Raw genomic sequence first — 16,155 nt, 5'->3', positions numbered from 1 at the left:
CAGCACTTTTTCAGTGAATCTTTCTCTGGTTCTGCCTCTTCTCCCCAACCACTCTCTGTTGGCGTTCCCCAAGGTTTTGTCCTTGGTCCCCTACTGTTCTCTATCTATACTGCCTCCCTTGGAAAACTCCTCAGCTCCTTTGGCTTTCAGTATCATTTATATGCAGATGACACGCAAATCTACCTGTCCTCTCCTGATCTCGCTCCGCCCATCTTGACGTGTGTCTCTGACTGCCTCTCTGCGATTTCCAACTGGATGGCTGCTCACTTCCTTAAACTCAACTTGTCCAAAACAGAACTTCTGGTCTTTCCTCCCTCAAGTGTTGCTACTCCCGTGTCTGTCTCCCTCTAAGTCAACGGCGCCACCATCACCTCTACCTCTCAGGCTCGCTGCCTATGTGTTCTCTTTGGCTCCGCCTTCTCCTTCACCCCTCATGTCCAGTCGATCGCCAAATCCTGCCGCTTCCATCTCAAAATCATAGCTCACACCCGCCCTTATTTAACACCAGACGCGGCTGAGGTGCTGGTCCATGCCATTGTTCTTTCTCGCCTTGACTACTGCAATCCCCTCCTCAGTGGTCTTACGTGTTTCCATATTGCACCGCTGCTTTCCACACCTCCCCCTCTGTCAGTCCCTACATTGACTTCCAGTTAGATATAGGGCTCAATTTAAGATTCTGGTACTTGGGGGGCGGAGCCTGACCAACAAACAGGGCAGACGTGCTCTGAACAAGCTCCCATACACCAAGCACTAAAAACAGCATGAAGCGGGATACAATGTGCACATCAGGGGAGGGCTGGCAGCCTTAGGCCTGGGGGGCAAAACCAGTCAAGTGGCCCATTGCGCCACCAAATCAGTTCACCATCCATGCCCACCTTTTCCTGGTTTTATAACGGATATTGATGTGAGGCTAATCAGTAGCTCTTTGCCATACCCGCTCCTTCACGGCTCTGACTTTCAATGTTGTCAGAGCGCAGGCTGAGAATCTCTGAGCCTGTGCTTTGACTCACTAACTGAGCGCCGGAACCACGAGGGAGAGGATATGATCTGACTGCACCTACTGCTGGTGCACACCAGTGGACCACCAGCGAATCGTTTAAATTAAATATGCTGGTGTACCCAACTTGTGAGCTGTGTTGGCCGCCGGGTGCCTCTGTTGTCATGGCACCCTGCGTGACCGCACAGCTTGCCCACCCCAACGGCTGGCCCTGCTGACACACACTAATGTTACTACTTAGACATCCCTCAATATTAATACAGACATCAGAGTAAACCAGAGTAAACCAGAGTAATCCAATAAACTGTGGAAACAGAGCTGATCCCCCCACATTTATAAAGGTTTGCTTAGAGGATTTATTGTAAGATTAAATCATGCCTCCTCCTCTCTCTCCCCCATGCACTGCTCTGTAGGCTGGGAGGAAGTGAAGAGTAATCACAGTCTCCCAGCACAACGCCACCTGTGGCTGCATGGGGAACAGCTGTTTAATGTAATGCTTGCAGGACGGCCAGCTGCCACAGAAACTCTTTGTTTCCGTCTCTGCAAAGGGCTCCAGGCACTGCTTGTTGTGAGTGTGAGCCACTGTAAATTAGGGGCAGAGGGCAGAGGGCACTTGCACTGCGGTCAAGACGCGTCTGGGCAGGAGGAGCGTGCAGTGCAATCAGTGAACTCCCCTCCTGTGGGTCACCAGTAGACTGGTGCACCTGCCCAGGATCAGAGCCGGTGCAAGGATTTTTGCCGCCCTAGACAAAATATAAATTTGCCGCCCCCCATGTGACATCACAATGCCCCACCCATATGATCTGCCATATGAACTAACGCCAGTGCTGCACACAGTGTGTGTTTACATTAAAAAGCCTGCAGGGACCAGCTATAGACACCACAACCACTTCATTAAGCTATAGTGTCCCTTTAATGTGAGGTAAATTATAGATTAGTGTCACTAATAATATACTAGATTGCCTACTTACAATTAGATGAGGATGATGATGAGCTGCAGTTTGGCTCCACTGGTCTGTTGTAGAACAGGATCTCTGGAGGCTGTTTGCAACTGTGGTCACAAAATTCAATGTTCTGGGAGAATTAGAAGCAGCTCCAATTTTTGGAGCTGCATTTTTTGGAGCAGTGTGTATTTGTGTATAAGGGATGTATTATGTGTTTCTGGTTGTGTGTAAGGGATGCATTGTGTGAATCTGTGTTTGTATGCATAAGGGATGCAAGGTGTGTGTCTGTATGTGTGTGCATTGAGCGTAAGAGATGCATTGTGTTTCTGTGTGTATGTAAGAAAAGCAGTGTGTGTGTGTGTTTGCATTGTCTGTTTCTGTGTATGTGTGCAAAGGATGCATTGTATTTGTGTGGGGGTTGCATTGTGTGTGTGTGTAATGGATGCATTGTGTGTTTCTCTGTGTGTAAGGGAAGCATGTTGTGTTTCTGTGTATGTATAGGGATGCATTGTGTGTTTCTGTGTATGTATAGGGATGCATTGTGTGTGTGTGTGCGCATAGTGTGAAAGAGCTCCCTGTCTTGCCCCCTGTCCTATAGAGCTGTCCCATCTGTCCCTTAGAGCTTCTTAACCCTCCTACTTCTTCTTACTCCCCCTTCTTCTTCTTACCCCCTCTTCTTCTTCTTCTTACACCCCCCCTTCTTCTTACTCCCCCTTCTTCTTCTTACTCCCCCTTCTTCTTCTTACTCCCCCTTCTTCATATTTCTTATTATCTCCCCTCCTTCTTATTCCCCCTCTCCCTCTTCTTACTCCCCCTCCCCTTCCCCCCTCTTTTTCTTATCTACCGTCCTTCTTATTCCCCCTCTCCCTCTTCTTACTCCCCCTCCCCTTCCCCCCTCTTTTTCTTATCTCCCCTCCTTCTTACTCCCCCCTCTTCTTACTCCCCTTCCCCCTCTTCTTCTTACTCCCCCTCCCCCTCTTCTTCTTACTTCCCCTTCTTCTTCTTACCCCCCTCTTTTTCTTATCTCCCCTCCTTCTTACTCCCCCCTCTTCTTACTCACCCCCTTCTTTTTCTTATCTCCCCTCATTCTTACTCCCCCTCCCCCTCTTCTTATACCCCCTCCCCCTCTTCTTCCCCCCTTTTTCTTATCTCCCCTCCTTCTTACTGCCCCCTCTTCTTACTCCCCCCTCCCCCTCTCCCTACTCCCCTCCCTCTCTTCTTCCTCCCCCTCCCTCTTTTCTTCTTACTCCCCCCTCCCTCTCTTCTTACCCCCTCCCCTCTTACTCCCCCCTCCCTCTCTTCTTACCCCCTCCCCTCTTACTCCCCCCTCCCCTCTAACTCCCCCCTTCCCTCTTACTCTCCCCCTCCCCGCATACTCTCTCCCTCCCCTCTTCTTACTCCCCCTCCCCTCTTCTTACTCCCCCCTCCCCTCTTCTTACTCCCCCCTCCCTCTCCTTACTCCCCCTCCCTCTTCTTACTCTCCCCCTCCCCTCCTCTTACTCCCCCCTCCCCTCTTACTCCCCGCTCACTCTCCCCCTCTTCTTACTCTCCCCCTCCCCTTCTCTTACTCTCCACCCTCCCCTCCTCTTACTCCCCCCACCCCTCTTACTCCCCTCACTCTCCCCCTCTTCTTACTCTCCCCCTCCCCTCTTCTTATCCCCCCTCTCCCCTCTTCTTATCCCCCCTCCCCTCTTCTTATTCCCCCCACCCTCTCCCCTCTTCTTATTCCCCCCTCCCTTCTTCTTACCCCCTCCCCTCTTCTTATCACCCCCCTCCCCTCTTCTTATCCCCCCTCCCCTCTTCTTATCCCCCCTCTCCCCTCTTCTTATCCCCCCTCTCTCCTCTTCTTATCCCCCCTATCCCCTCTTCTTTTCCCCCCTCTCCCCTCTTCTTATCCCCCTTCTCCCCCCTTCTTATCCCCCCTCTCCCCTCTTCTTATCCCCCCTCTCCCCTCTTCTTATCCCCCCTCTTCTTATTCCCCCCACCCTCTCCCCTCTTCTTATCCCCCCCTCTCCCCTCTTCTTATTCCCCCCACCCTCTACTTATTCCCCCCCTCCCCTCTTCTTACCCCCTCCCCTGTAGCGTGGCCGAGCTGCTTTCCTGTCCGCGGTCCCGGCCGGAGTGAGGGGAAGGTGCACGCTCAGTGTGCACTTCCTGTCAGTCCGGCCGGTTACAGGAAACAGAAACTCTGCGCGGAACAGGAGTTTCTGTTTCCTGTAACCGGACGGACTGACTGAAGTGCACACTCAGTGGACCGGAGACCAGCTCGGCCACGCTGGAGGGGAGGGAGGGAAAAGCTGCTGCAGCCGCCTGAGTGCTCTTTACAGAGCGCTCGGCGGCTGAAGCATTTAAAGGGCCGGTTCTAAAAGAATTTCGGGCGGCCTGGGGGGCAATTGCCTCCCTGCCCCCCGGCCCAGCCCGCCCCTGGTGCACATCCTCCTACAAGAGGGCCCAATGTACTGGGGAGACCGGCCCGAACCCAGAGACTCCAAACTCGATGTCCAGGGTAACCGGGCACTGCATCGGCAGATCAGGGCCTACCGTGGGAGGCGGCGGAGAAAGGCGGCCGCTTTCCCGCCGGACGCACACAGCCAACAGCAAACTTGGTGAACTACCTCCCCCCCCCTATGGACCGGTGGGGATATCCCGGTCCCCGCCAACCGGAGCACCCCGCTCCCGGCACCTTCCGCATGAGCCTGCGACAACTCCAAGCAAAACGGGGGAAGGGGCCTCCAAAATGGCGGAAGCACATAACTCAGCCATGCTAGCCAGACAGAGGCCTACCAGGTCGGACTACCCAATGCTAGACTTCCCAGCCGGGCAGTCAGCAGGGAGACCATCCGAGCGAGACAAGGCCAAGATGGCAACTCAGCAAAGGCCCAGACCAATCGGCCCAAACACCCATCCGCCAACGCAGCGCTTGAAGCAGTTTGACAAAATCTGCAAAAGCTTCTGGACGACACTCTGCACCCAGGGAATGACCTACAGCCAAGCGGTGAGAGCAGTAGCAAAGCTGATCCGCCTGCACACCAGGCGCCACCACTACGACCCCCTGCCACAAGCCCCCAGAACTATCACCAGGTTTCTCAGGGACAAGAGACCGATAAGCCGGGAAATGGCGCCAAGAGGCTCAGATATAAACACCCGCTCCCACACACGCTGGAGCCTGGGGCAAGCCACACGCACAAGCAACCCACAGGACCAAAGCCTCAGACACCAGCATGGCGCACCTATGCCCCATGGGATTACAGCCTCCAGCCGGATCACAACACAAGACCACACCACACAGCTTACGGACAAAGCCAGTTTCCAGTGCGGAGACACCATCAAGGGGGACCCCGACGCCAACCTCTGGGACACTCCAGCGCTGGGCATAGGATGAAGCGCCCAACAGGCAGCCTCCCAAGGGTATTGCTGACTTTCGCATGGCCCGTTCAGAGTCCCCACACCAGCTAAGTACCCAGACACAGAGGCCTGTTGCAAACCCCAAGTGGACTATGCTCTCGTTTTCTGGGGTTTTTCTTTTTCATTTTTTCTCTACTTTCATGCTCCACGGTTATGGGACTGTCAACCATGATGAACCCAACACCTGGTGGCTTAACGTCTGGTTAACTTTTGACCTAACAAACTGCTTTGTTTTTTTTTTTGTTTTTTTTTTTTATGTTTAGATAGTTTTAACGATGTTACTTAGTGCTATAGGCATGACTTAGCGTAATTACACATTACTCTTTAACTCCTTACAGCCTAGGTTTGGAGAGCATGACACACCTATGCGTTACACAGAGCCCAGCGATAGCAATATAATGCACTATAGTAGTATTATGGACAAGCATAGGCAGGATGGACCACCCAGGGTCCTAAACCCGGTCACAACTACAAGCTAGCTCACTAGACCTGACCCACTTATTGCGGCCATCGAGGACAGGGATTCACCTGACCACATGCCTAACCTGAGTCTACTAATGCCTAAATGCAGTATTTACCGTACTTCACTGTATGACCGGATACGCCTAGCATCTAGCGAGTTGTATCTTACATATTCTATGTCAGGACAGTTCAACCAGACGCACAACGACTTTAGCGAGATGACTTGTTATCACGCAACAAAGCACTGACTTAACTATTCCTTATGTTGAAGCATATCAAGCTGCTTAATGTATAATCACACAACATGTTATATATTTCTGTTATTACAGTTACTAATGCCATACCACTGTATTTACCTGTCTACTAAACTCCTGGAGAGAGCTATTGTGGCACGGCCAGGAAAATGTTATCTGTATAATCTATGCACACAAAAATAAAGAATTAAAAAAAAAAAAAAGATTCTGGTACTTGCTTACAAGTCCCTACATAATGCTGCTCCGAATACACAAATATGTCCCATCGAGTCCCCTGGTCTCTGTCGAAGACCTACACCTATCCTCTGTCCGTACTACCACATCTGATGCTCGCCTCCAAGATTTCTCCAGGGCTGCACCTCTTCTGTGGATCTCCCTTTCCTTCTCCGTTAGACTTTCACCAAGTCTCCACTCCTTAAAAAAATCTTAAAAACTGTTCGCGGGTTTTCATCCCTCCCCTCTCCCCCATGACTCCTCTCCTGCAACTGTCAAAAATAGCCTACTAAGGTCTCAGTGATTATTTTTCTAGCAACCAATTTCATTTATACTATTTGTGTCACTATACCCCACTCCCTCTAGCATGTAAGCTCATTGAGCAGGGCCCTCCACTTCTCTGTTCCTATGCGTCCATTTGTCTGGTTACAATTACGTGTCTGTTAGTCCACCCATTGTACAGTGCTACGGAATTTGCTGGCGCTATATAAATAATAAAATAATAATAATAATAATTCAACAACCCTTGGGATATTAAATATATCTTTATTCCTTTGCCATATGATAGTGTTCTTTAATCCCTAAAATTACAAACAACATTTAAGTTTTCTATAATATCAGCGTTTTGGCTCTCACACAACCTTGTCTCATGGCTAACTGCAGCTGAATCTGCATTTTGGGATTGAGAAAGGTTTGTGTGTAGACTGTTTTTTTTTCTCTATGCTAACATTCCAGCAGATGAGCAGCAAAGTGTGCTCAAATGTAACTCTAACAGGGTTAGTCCACCTTTGGCATCTCCTATAATGCTCTTTCAGCCATATTGCCGAAGGTGGCCGAACCCTGGACTATAATATTCTACGTGACCTAAAAAATTATTTTTGGAAGATAACAGTGACGTGTGAGGTTTTAAAACAAAGTGGTGATTTCAGTGATCTCTTGGATTATACATTTATTTATTTATCAATAAATGGCATTATATCTGATCTGCTTTGTTTATTACTTATGAGAAGCCAACATCTACTGGGGAATTATACAGTGGAGATCTCTTTCAAAACAAGTTGACATATTGTGAAGCATTGCATACAGCAGAACATAACAGATGTATAAATATATACACAGATACAGAAGTGGTTGAAATTCCTCAAAGTGAAAACTTACACAGGGAATGAGTTAGTAGAATATTTGTAGAGACAGAAGAGGAAAAGGCTGATTAGCGTGGTTGTATTTGGCTTTGGGATAAGAGTAATCACCAATCGGAAATATATGTGATTCTAAAAACAATGAGAACAATCTGAAGTAGATCGTCATTTGCTAAACTGTATTTTTATGGCGTATGTGAGTTTTAAAAGGAGTTAAAAAACATGCTCCTCATAGAGATACGCTGAATCAATTAATCTTGATGGGGAAAGTTCAGCAGAGGGGGGAGATGCTGAATGTCAGTGCTGTACATTGTGCAGCACTGTCACAGGAAGCACCTCTTATAGCCATCCGAGGAGTGACCACCATAGGTGTTCCTAGGCTGTAATGTAAACACTGCCTTTTCTCTTAAAAGGCAGTGTTTACAGCAAAAACCTGCAGGGACTGACTACACTCACCAGAACAGCTAAATTAAGCTGTACTTGTTCTGGTGAATATAGTGTCCCTTTAATAGTGTTTAAACCTGTAAAATGTAGTAGGTCTGGTAGAGGAAGGTAAGGGATACAAGTAGCCACGTGCAGTATCAGAGACACTCTATGGTTTGTTAATGGAAGGAATTTACTTTTTTTTTTATTTATTAGTGGCATTTATATAGCACCCACGGGTTCTATGGTGCTTTACATAATTATAAGAGGGGAGATTTAATAATAAATAAGAAAATTACAAAAAAACCTTACAGGAACGATCGGTTGAAGAGGACCCTGCTCAAACAAGTTTACAAAGGTCCAGAAGAAGTGTATGAGGTGGGCAGAATTTATAAAAATGTGGGTCTTGTAGGAGCTTAATTAAGAAACTTTACAGTAGACAACGCACATGAGATAGGCTTGTAGTTAGTGCTCCAGTGGCATTATCTTTAGTATTTGTTGAATCTACAGAGTCAACTCAACCTTTCATCTCAACCGATATTGTACTCTTAATATTCTGAATATAAATGATCTGACAGTCCTCTCATCATTACAGATATCTCAGAGCACAGGTCACTATGTCCATGTTCAAACAGGTACATTCTTAAAGAAATGCAACAATTATCACAATCTGAATAACAGACTGCAATTTTATAGAAGTTTCGATTCTACATTTTCTATAATGTTAACTCTGTCATTGCTGTTTTCTGGGCCAACTGTCATTTCTATTTAATATTTTCCCTTTGCTAAAAACATGTACTAAATCTTACAGTATGGTTCTTATTCTATATATACTGTAATTCTAACAATTTTCAAGATTTTTTTAGTTTTTCTTGAAATGTATTTGCGTGTAGACTCACGTAAGTTTGTCTGTGTATCCCTTTGCAAAGGTTACGTCGACTGGCCCGGTCGAACAGTGTTACCGCTTCTGTGCAAGCAGATCTGGACCTCAGGGAGCATTTTGAATGTCCAGTGGAACTGGCTGACCAGGAATTTCAGTTCAGTCGGCCGCTGACCAAACAGTATTCACGAGATGCTTGTACTTCCACTGTCAGCATCCAGGGCTCAGGCAACCATTATCATGCTTGTGCAGTGGACGAGGACTTTGATGCTGATTTTGATCCTTCCATATTACCTCCTCCAGATCCATGGATAGATTCTATTACAGAAGATCCAATGGAAGCAGTTCACAGGTCGGTTTGTCACAGAGATGGACATTGGTTTTTAAAGCTTCTACAGGCAGAAAAAGAGAGAATGGAGGGCTGGTGCCAGCAAATGGAGCGAGAGGAACAAGAAAATGACCTTGCCGATCCCAGTGAGTAATCCACTGTAATACATACAAATATTAGCAACAACGTAGGATTCATAGGCATTGTCTTAATTAGGTCAAAACAAGGAATTGTTGTATGTCATTGAGTAGGATGCAAATCGTTCTTGCAGCAGGGCTTGGTATGAGCTAATTTTCCTTTATACACTAATAATAAAATAAAAAATAATAATTATTAATTAGACTAAACTCCATGTTTCTCAAGGATCCTTCAAACTACTTATCTTAGGTTGGAACAAATTATATATATGTAGAGTATAGAGAATGATGTAAGAAGGCCAAATGTAGGTTTTTCAAACAGAACTGGGATAGTTTTCCAAATAAATAAACTTTGAAATAACAAGTGGATTAAGAATAAATTAGGTATCTGTTTCCCTGAGGAATATCCAAACTGAAGTCCACTAAAGACCAGTCAAAATTTTGAAATGAAATACGCAGGTCCTTTATCTTACCTCATTAGTGTAATGTATGCATTATACTTTTTAAATGTTGCTGTGTTGTTTTAAAATGATCAAAGCAATGCATTAATATAGTAGGAGATATATATATATATTATTAATTATGGTGCACTGTTTTTGCCCAGGTTGGGTTGACCATTAGATTCTAAACATGGAAAATACAAAACGTCCATACAGCATAATACTCTGGTGATTTCTTCTTTAGTCCTGTATTTAGTAAGTAAAATACATGATCATATGATTGGGTTTGTGTTTTGACTCCACTTTTTAACAATGAAAATTGTAACAGAATATTTGACGTCATTGTGCTTTCCAAAGCAGTTGGAGATATTTGGTTGTATTTAAACATATGTTTCTAGATAGTTCTGTACAAGCCTACATTCATTCCTATTGCTTCTGTCTACAGTTACCTAATTAATAAAGAGAAGATGGCCACTTCCTAGACGCAACCTCAACCAGCCCATAACGCTACCTCCACCAAGCCATACATCCAGACAATAACACTATCTCCACAAAGACATACACCCAGAACAAAACACGATCTCCCCCAAGACATAAATTCCACTCATAAAACGACTCACCATGCCATAATCCAGACAATAATACTATCTCCACCAAGCCATACATCCAGACAATAACACTATCTCCACAAAGACATACACCCAGAACAAAACACGATCTCCCCCAAGACATACATTCCACTCATAAAACGACTCTCACCATGCCATAATCCAGACAATAATACTATCTCCACCAAGACATACATCCAGACAATAACACTATCTCCACAAAGACATACACCCAGAACAAAACACGATCTCCCCCAAGACATACATTCCACTCATAAAACGACTCTCACCATGCCATAATCCAGACAATGATACTATCTCCACCAAGACATACATCCAGACCATGACAATAACTCCACCAAGCCATATATCTAACCCATGACACTACTACAATCAAACCATACATAGAGACCATAACAATACCTCCACCAAGCCATACATCCAGACAATAACAATACCTGCACCAAGCCATACATCCAGACCAAAACACTATCTGCACCATGTCACTTATCCAGACCATAACACTACCTCCATCAAGCCATATGTCCAACCCATAACACTACCTCCATCAATCCACACACCCAGCCCATAAAACTATTTCCATCATGTTTCAAAGATCAGTGCTATTCTTTGGATTATTATTCAGTTGTTCTCCCTTTGTTTTCTTTATATCAGTCTGGTCCAGGTAAAGCTGTTTGTCCCATCTGGCTATAACATTTGGTCTAGAAATCTTAAGAACTCTTATGTACTTTTTTAATAAACTGCTTTCTTTCCAATATAATCTTAAATCTTGTCATACATTTGCATTCTGCGGCAAACCCTAGGAGATTAGCATTCTTTGACAAATGTTCATAACATAATGCCTATATATCCTGACAGTGTTCTCGAAGTGTATTGCAACCGAAAATGATTTCACCCAAACCATTGAAAGCGCTTGTGTCTCATTCACTACAATGTATGTGCTGGCACCACGGAACAGGTGCCTCAAATATGAGCCACATAGATTTCACTTACCTGCTTATCCACTCTAGCTGTGTTGGTGTGGCCGTAACAGGGAATAGGTCCTTCAAATTTAAACTTTTGAACTAAACATAAGATATTTGCCTTGGTCATACTTGTTCCTCCCTTCTCATTCCACCCCAGTTTTTTACTGTTTGTCTCAGTTGAGAGCAGTATCCAGAAAGAAGGTACACAGTCATTTCTAAACACAAGCAACATTCATTCAGTGAGTGCAGGTATGCCAACTGCTTAAAAGGACGCTGTCCAGTGACATATTATTAGTTGCCCTCATCTTGTCAAAGAAATGAGCCTCTTTCTGTTATACCACATTCACATACACAGTCACATAGATACGAAGACACAGAGTTACACACACATGCGCATACACAGAAGCGTACACACCGGACACATCTACCTTACTGCTGTGGAACCAAAAGAAGATAAAAAAAAATACAATTTGAATTGATTTCAAATCCTGCCAAAAGTTGTAAAAACAAACGTCATTGCTAACTTTAATATATCAGTCAGATTTTGTCTTGGATCAACTTGTTGTTCTACATACATATTCACATTTACCATTATGTGGGATTGCCATATTTAAGGATACCAAATTAGGGTGCTGTTTAGTAGACAGCTCCCTTATTTGGTATCCTTAAATATGGCAATCCCTTAAATATGTCAGTAAGGTAAGCAAATTAGGGAGTTATTTGCTAGACAGTTGAAATATCAAAACTAAGAAAAGGTCTTTAAATTTTGATAATTCATCTGTTTAGTAGATGTATTTCTAATTTGCTATCCTTAGCTGTGTCAATCCCACCTTGGGAAGCCATCTGCTTTTATTTTTATAATTCTTTAGCTAAATAGGTGAAAGTGGTCCTCCTCCTTTACACTTTACCAAAAGTAGGGGCTGCACTCCATCTCCCAGCTTAATATTGATTGATGCTTACTCTAACTAGAGTAGGCAAGAAAACCCCAACAGTCAATGGAAATAAGAAGTCCTTACTATCCACTGCTGGTACTAAAAAGCTTCAGTCAAGGAGGAGAACAATGATTCAATCTTATAATCCGACCTTTTTACATGAAAAAGGTCTGATTGTTAGACTAAAAATTTTTTGTGCTCCATCTTCTTCTTGCTTTGTCATTGGTACCACTATTACGATGACAGCTGGGTCATCTCTAGTTCCTCCTAACAATCTAATCACTCTGTCTGCATCATGCCAAACCCAAATTCCGTCCGCAGCATGCCAAATAGTGAGAGGAAAAAAAAGAGACTAAAATGGTCAAGTTTAAAAAATAGCTGCATTGCAACATCGTTTTCAATCGATCACAGTAAAGGGTTTAGTAAATAGAATGTATTTATAAATGCTGTCAATCCTGCATGGTTCATAGGTTATAGCTACAAATACTCCTAAATTAATTCTTAGCGTTTGGAGATCATCCTTCTAGTTGTTTCAAATCCAGTGGGTACAGAGTGCACAGCCAAAACAACAGCACTTATGGTACTGTCTAAATACTTATGGATTGCACTGTAGCAAGCTCGAAAGACAAACAATTAGTGACCGATATTCGTCTTTTTCACTGAAGCAGTATATGCTGCTGGCTCCAGAAATATCTAAGGCTATTATTCACTAAAATATGTTAATGCCATTTCAGCACCAGTGCACACAAATTATTATTAACTTGAATAACAGTTCCCCTTGTTCAGCTCAATATTAGGACTTTCTGTACTTGAAGGGACTTTACAAGTATCACAACCACTCAAGCATCATGCGGTGATTGTAGTGTTAGGAACCTGACTCTGGATTTAGTCTAGTTTTTGTCAAAGCGTTTTCCAGAAGTTTGACAAAAAATTAAGGTAACCCCACCATCAAAAAGATGAGGTATCACCAGCACAAGAACCCATCTGCATATCCTATATTATCAGAACAAAGACATTCTGTGTTTGCAAATGTCCACTTTGGAGAGTGTCTGAGGATTCAGGTCATACCATTTGGGGGCTGAAAGAGGAACCAGTCTTTAGAGATGTCGGTGTGGTTTTTACGTAAGGGTAAAAAAGGCTCAGGAAGGTCAGAAACATATAATGTTACATTAATTTTCATCTATTTACAATTTTTCCACGTTCGCAATGACAAGTGGACTTCAAAAACAAAGAAAACTTTATTATGTTTGCTTCCTATATTTCGAAAGGCCAAAGATCAGGGTCAGTTTATAGGTTTTCTGGGGCCAAGTTTAAAATAAAACATGGGGCTAATATTTTTATCTTTTTACCTTTACAACAATTTCAAACTTTGTTCATGTCTGATGTCACCGTTACAAAGATAACGTGTGTAGGCAAAATTCAAACCAGTGACAATGTGTAAAACAATTTTTAAAAGGATGTTAAAGCGCTCAGACCATAGACTAAACACCATGAGTACAGTTTGAGCAACGCAAGTACATCTAATAATGTGTTCATGCTTCAATTCCAAGGAAACGGAGCAACAAATTTAAAAAAACGGCATGTTGGGACAGGACTCTGAATCCAGGACTGTTAACAATTATGAGGATGGGAGTTGTATTCCAGTGATAGCAGAGCTACCACACAGTTCTCATTCCTCCCATTCCAATCTGGAAACACAGCAGATGTGAGTTTGCTGCTTTTGAGGGAAAAACAACATTGTTTCACCTGGATTCCCATGAATTATCCTCAAACCCAATAGATAAAATAAAAAAGATATATTCGAATCTTTGCATGTCAGGTGTTCTATTACACAGCTGCAGTGCTGAGTTGAATTAACTAAGACTGTGTTAGAATAAAAGTTTGGAGGTTTTAAAATAAGAGTGAGCGTTAAAGCAAAAGAAAACACTTTTAAAATCTAAAAAAGTAATGATGGCGCATATAAAAAAAAAGATATTTTATATTACATTATATATTTTTTTCTATTCTGTTAGTTGATGCTCATTTATATTTAATTTAAAATTCTCAGAGTTTCCATCATGTAAGTGGAATTAATAGAGTGCAGGTAAATTGTGCTGCTTTTTATTTTGTATATTTTATTGGCTTCAAAAACCTTTTTTTGGGAAGATTAATCATTTTGAGCAGGATGGCTCCCTTCATTCAATTTAAAACACCAGGAGGGAGGGGGGAGAGGGGGTTTCCAAACATTTCCAAAACTTGAAAGAATTTAAAATAAATAAGACCAAATCTAAACAAATGAAACAGATAGTGCATTTATTTTATTATATCGCTGTATTGTGCTCAAGGAGTTTGCATTAAACTGAAATGGCTTATATACTATAACATGTGTTATACGTTTCTAAGAAAGCCCTAGTCAAGAGAATGTGGATTTTATTGAACCAGTTTTCTTTGAACTCCTTTAGCTTACATGAGGCCTGTTTCAATGCCACTCCCAGTAAAATGATCCTGTCCATTGCTAGACAAAGCAGCCCTTGTGTGAAACAGCTGCTTCATGGACCTAGCTCATTACAACTTGACAACAGCCTGTAACACTGCAGGGATCTGTATGCCATTATCTCACTAGCAGCTAAGCAGCCTGATAGATTGAATAATTGTATTTCTAACTGGAAACACAAAGTGCATGTGAAAGGAGACCAAGGAATTTCAACTGCTATATACAAGGATAAGGCATGGAATCGTTTTTTTGGGGTTTTTTTTGTTTTTCTTAAAGAGAATATTCTTCATACCTTTAAATTGTTACAATTTTATTTAAACATACAAGTAGGTGATGACAAACGAGTTTAGGAGAACGGGGAGGAAAGCCCTACTTGAGTGAGTTTGCAGTCTGATTTTAAAATAAACTTTTTGGGGGGGCTAAACAAAATGGAATAGAGTAAAAGAAAAAAACTGTAGTTTTAACGTTAGTGCATACTTTTTTTGTAAGAAATGTTTGTTAAAATACATTGATGCATGTTAAGTTTATAGAAAAGAGAAAATAGCACTTCTCAAATGAGAATAGCCTCCTGGATATTGAACAATTTAGATACTAAATAACCATAGATGAACTAAGGATAAAAAGTAATCACCTTGGAAAAGATACAAAAAGATAACAGCCTTATAAGGCTACTCCTATGCCAACATATAGCAATGTTGTAAGGATGTAGTTACAGTAATGGATATAGGAAATATATATAAAAAATAAGAAAGCTTAATTATAACCTTGTCAATAAAAACCTATACCATCCTACCTCTATCCAATTATGAGAAACAAACATACCAGGTGTGGGAATAACCCTAAGGCTGAGTTACATCCAAATTAGATAAGTCCAAAATTGATACAGTAAATAGAAAGGAATGGAAAACAGCCTCTCTCCCTGGTAATCTTACGAAATAGGCATAAGGAGAAAAGGAATAAATAAGAAAGTGTAAATTAAGCCATTGAAAATAATAATAATAATAATGTGAAAAAATAACCCCAAAATGAAAATTCAATTGTAGCGGAGTGGGTCAAACCCCCATAATAAAAACAGAAAAAGAAAAAATCCCGACGCGCGTTTCGGTGCCAGACAAATTGCACCTTTGTCAAAGGTAAACAAAGAAATGGAAATGATTTGTTTATATAGGAATACTTCATGTGAAAGTGATCAGCTGTGATGACTGCAGCAAGGAGTAGGCGTATGGTATAGCCGCCCATTTCTTCATTGTGATCCAATAGAGAAGTTAAGTGGAGTGGACCTACACAGTCACAGCTGCAATCGGTCACTCTGTATCATAAGGGTGTGTGAAAAAAGCACACCTACTGACTCATTATATCCAATAGTTGCATAGAAGGGGCGGAGCCATGGCCCGTCAGTATGACGTCGAGCACATAGCTCAAGGGGCGTAAGATGCATCTGCCCCCTACTCTGAGTAGACCAATAGGTGATTATAGCCATCGGCAAAGGATATGAAAATTGCAAGACTGCAACATCAACTCTCCAGCGCATAAA

The 16,155-nt window shown here is 42.9% G+C and overlaps 1 protein-coding gene across 2 annotated transcripts in view; it reads left to right on the top strand.

Annotated features, from left to right (window-relative positions):
- DLGAP1 (DLG associated protein 1) overlaps nucleotides 1-16,155 on the top strand; it is a 614,261-nt gene that overhangs the window by 574,669 nt on the left and 23,437 nt on the right. For both annotated transcript variants that reach the window (XM_063451516.1, XM_063451517.1), the window contains exon 11: nucleotides 8,767-9,191. In XM_063451516.1, the coding sequence (XP_063307586.1) occupies nucleotides 8,767-9,191 (425 nt within the window). The remainder of the gene's footprint in view (nucleotides 1-8,766; nucleotides 9,192-16,155) is intronic.

The sequence above is a fragment of the Pelobates fuscus genome, chromosome 4 (assembly GCF_036172605.1).
Source record: "Pelobates fuscus isolate aPelFus1 chromosome 4, aPelFus1.pri, whole genome shotgun sequence".
Classification (NCBI taxonomy): Eukaryota; Metazoa; Chordata; class Amphibia; order Anura; family Pelobatidae; genus Pelobates; species Pelobates fuscus.
Note: the sequence above shows the minus strand (reverse complement) of the source record. Positions and strands in the feature narration are given on the sequence as shown.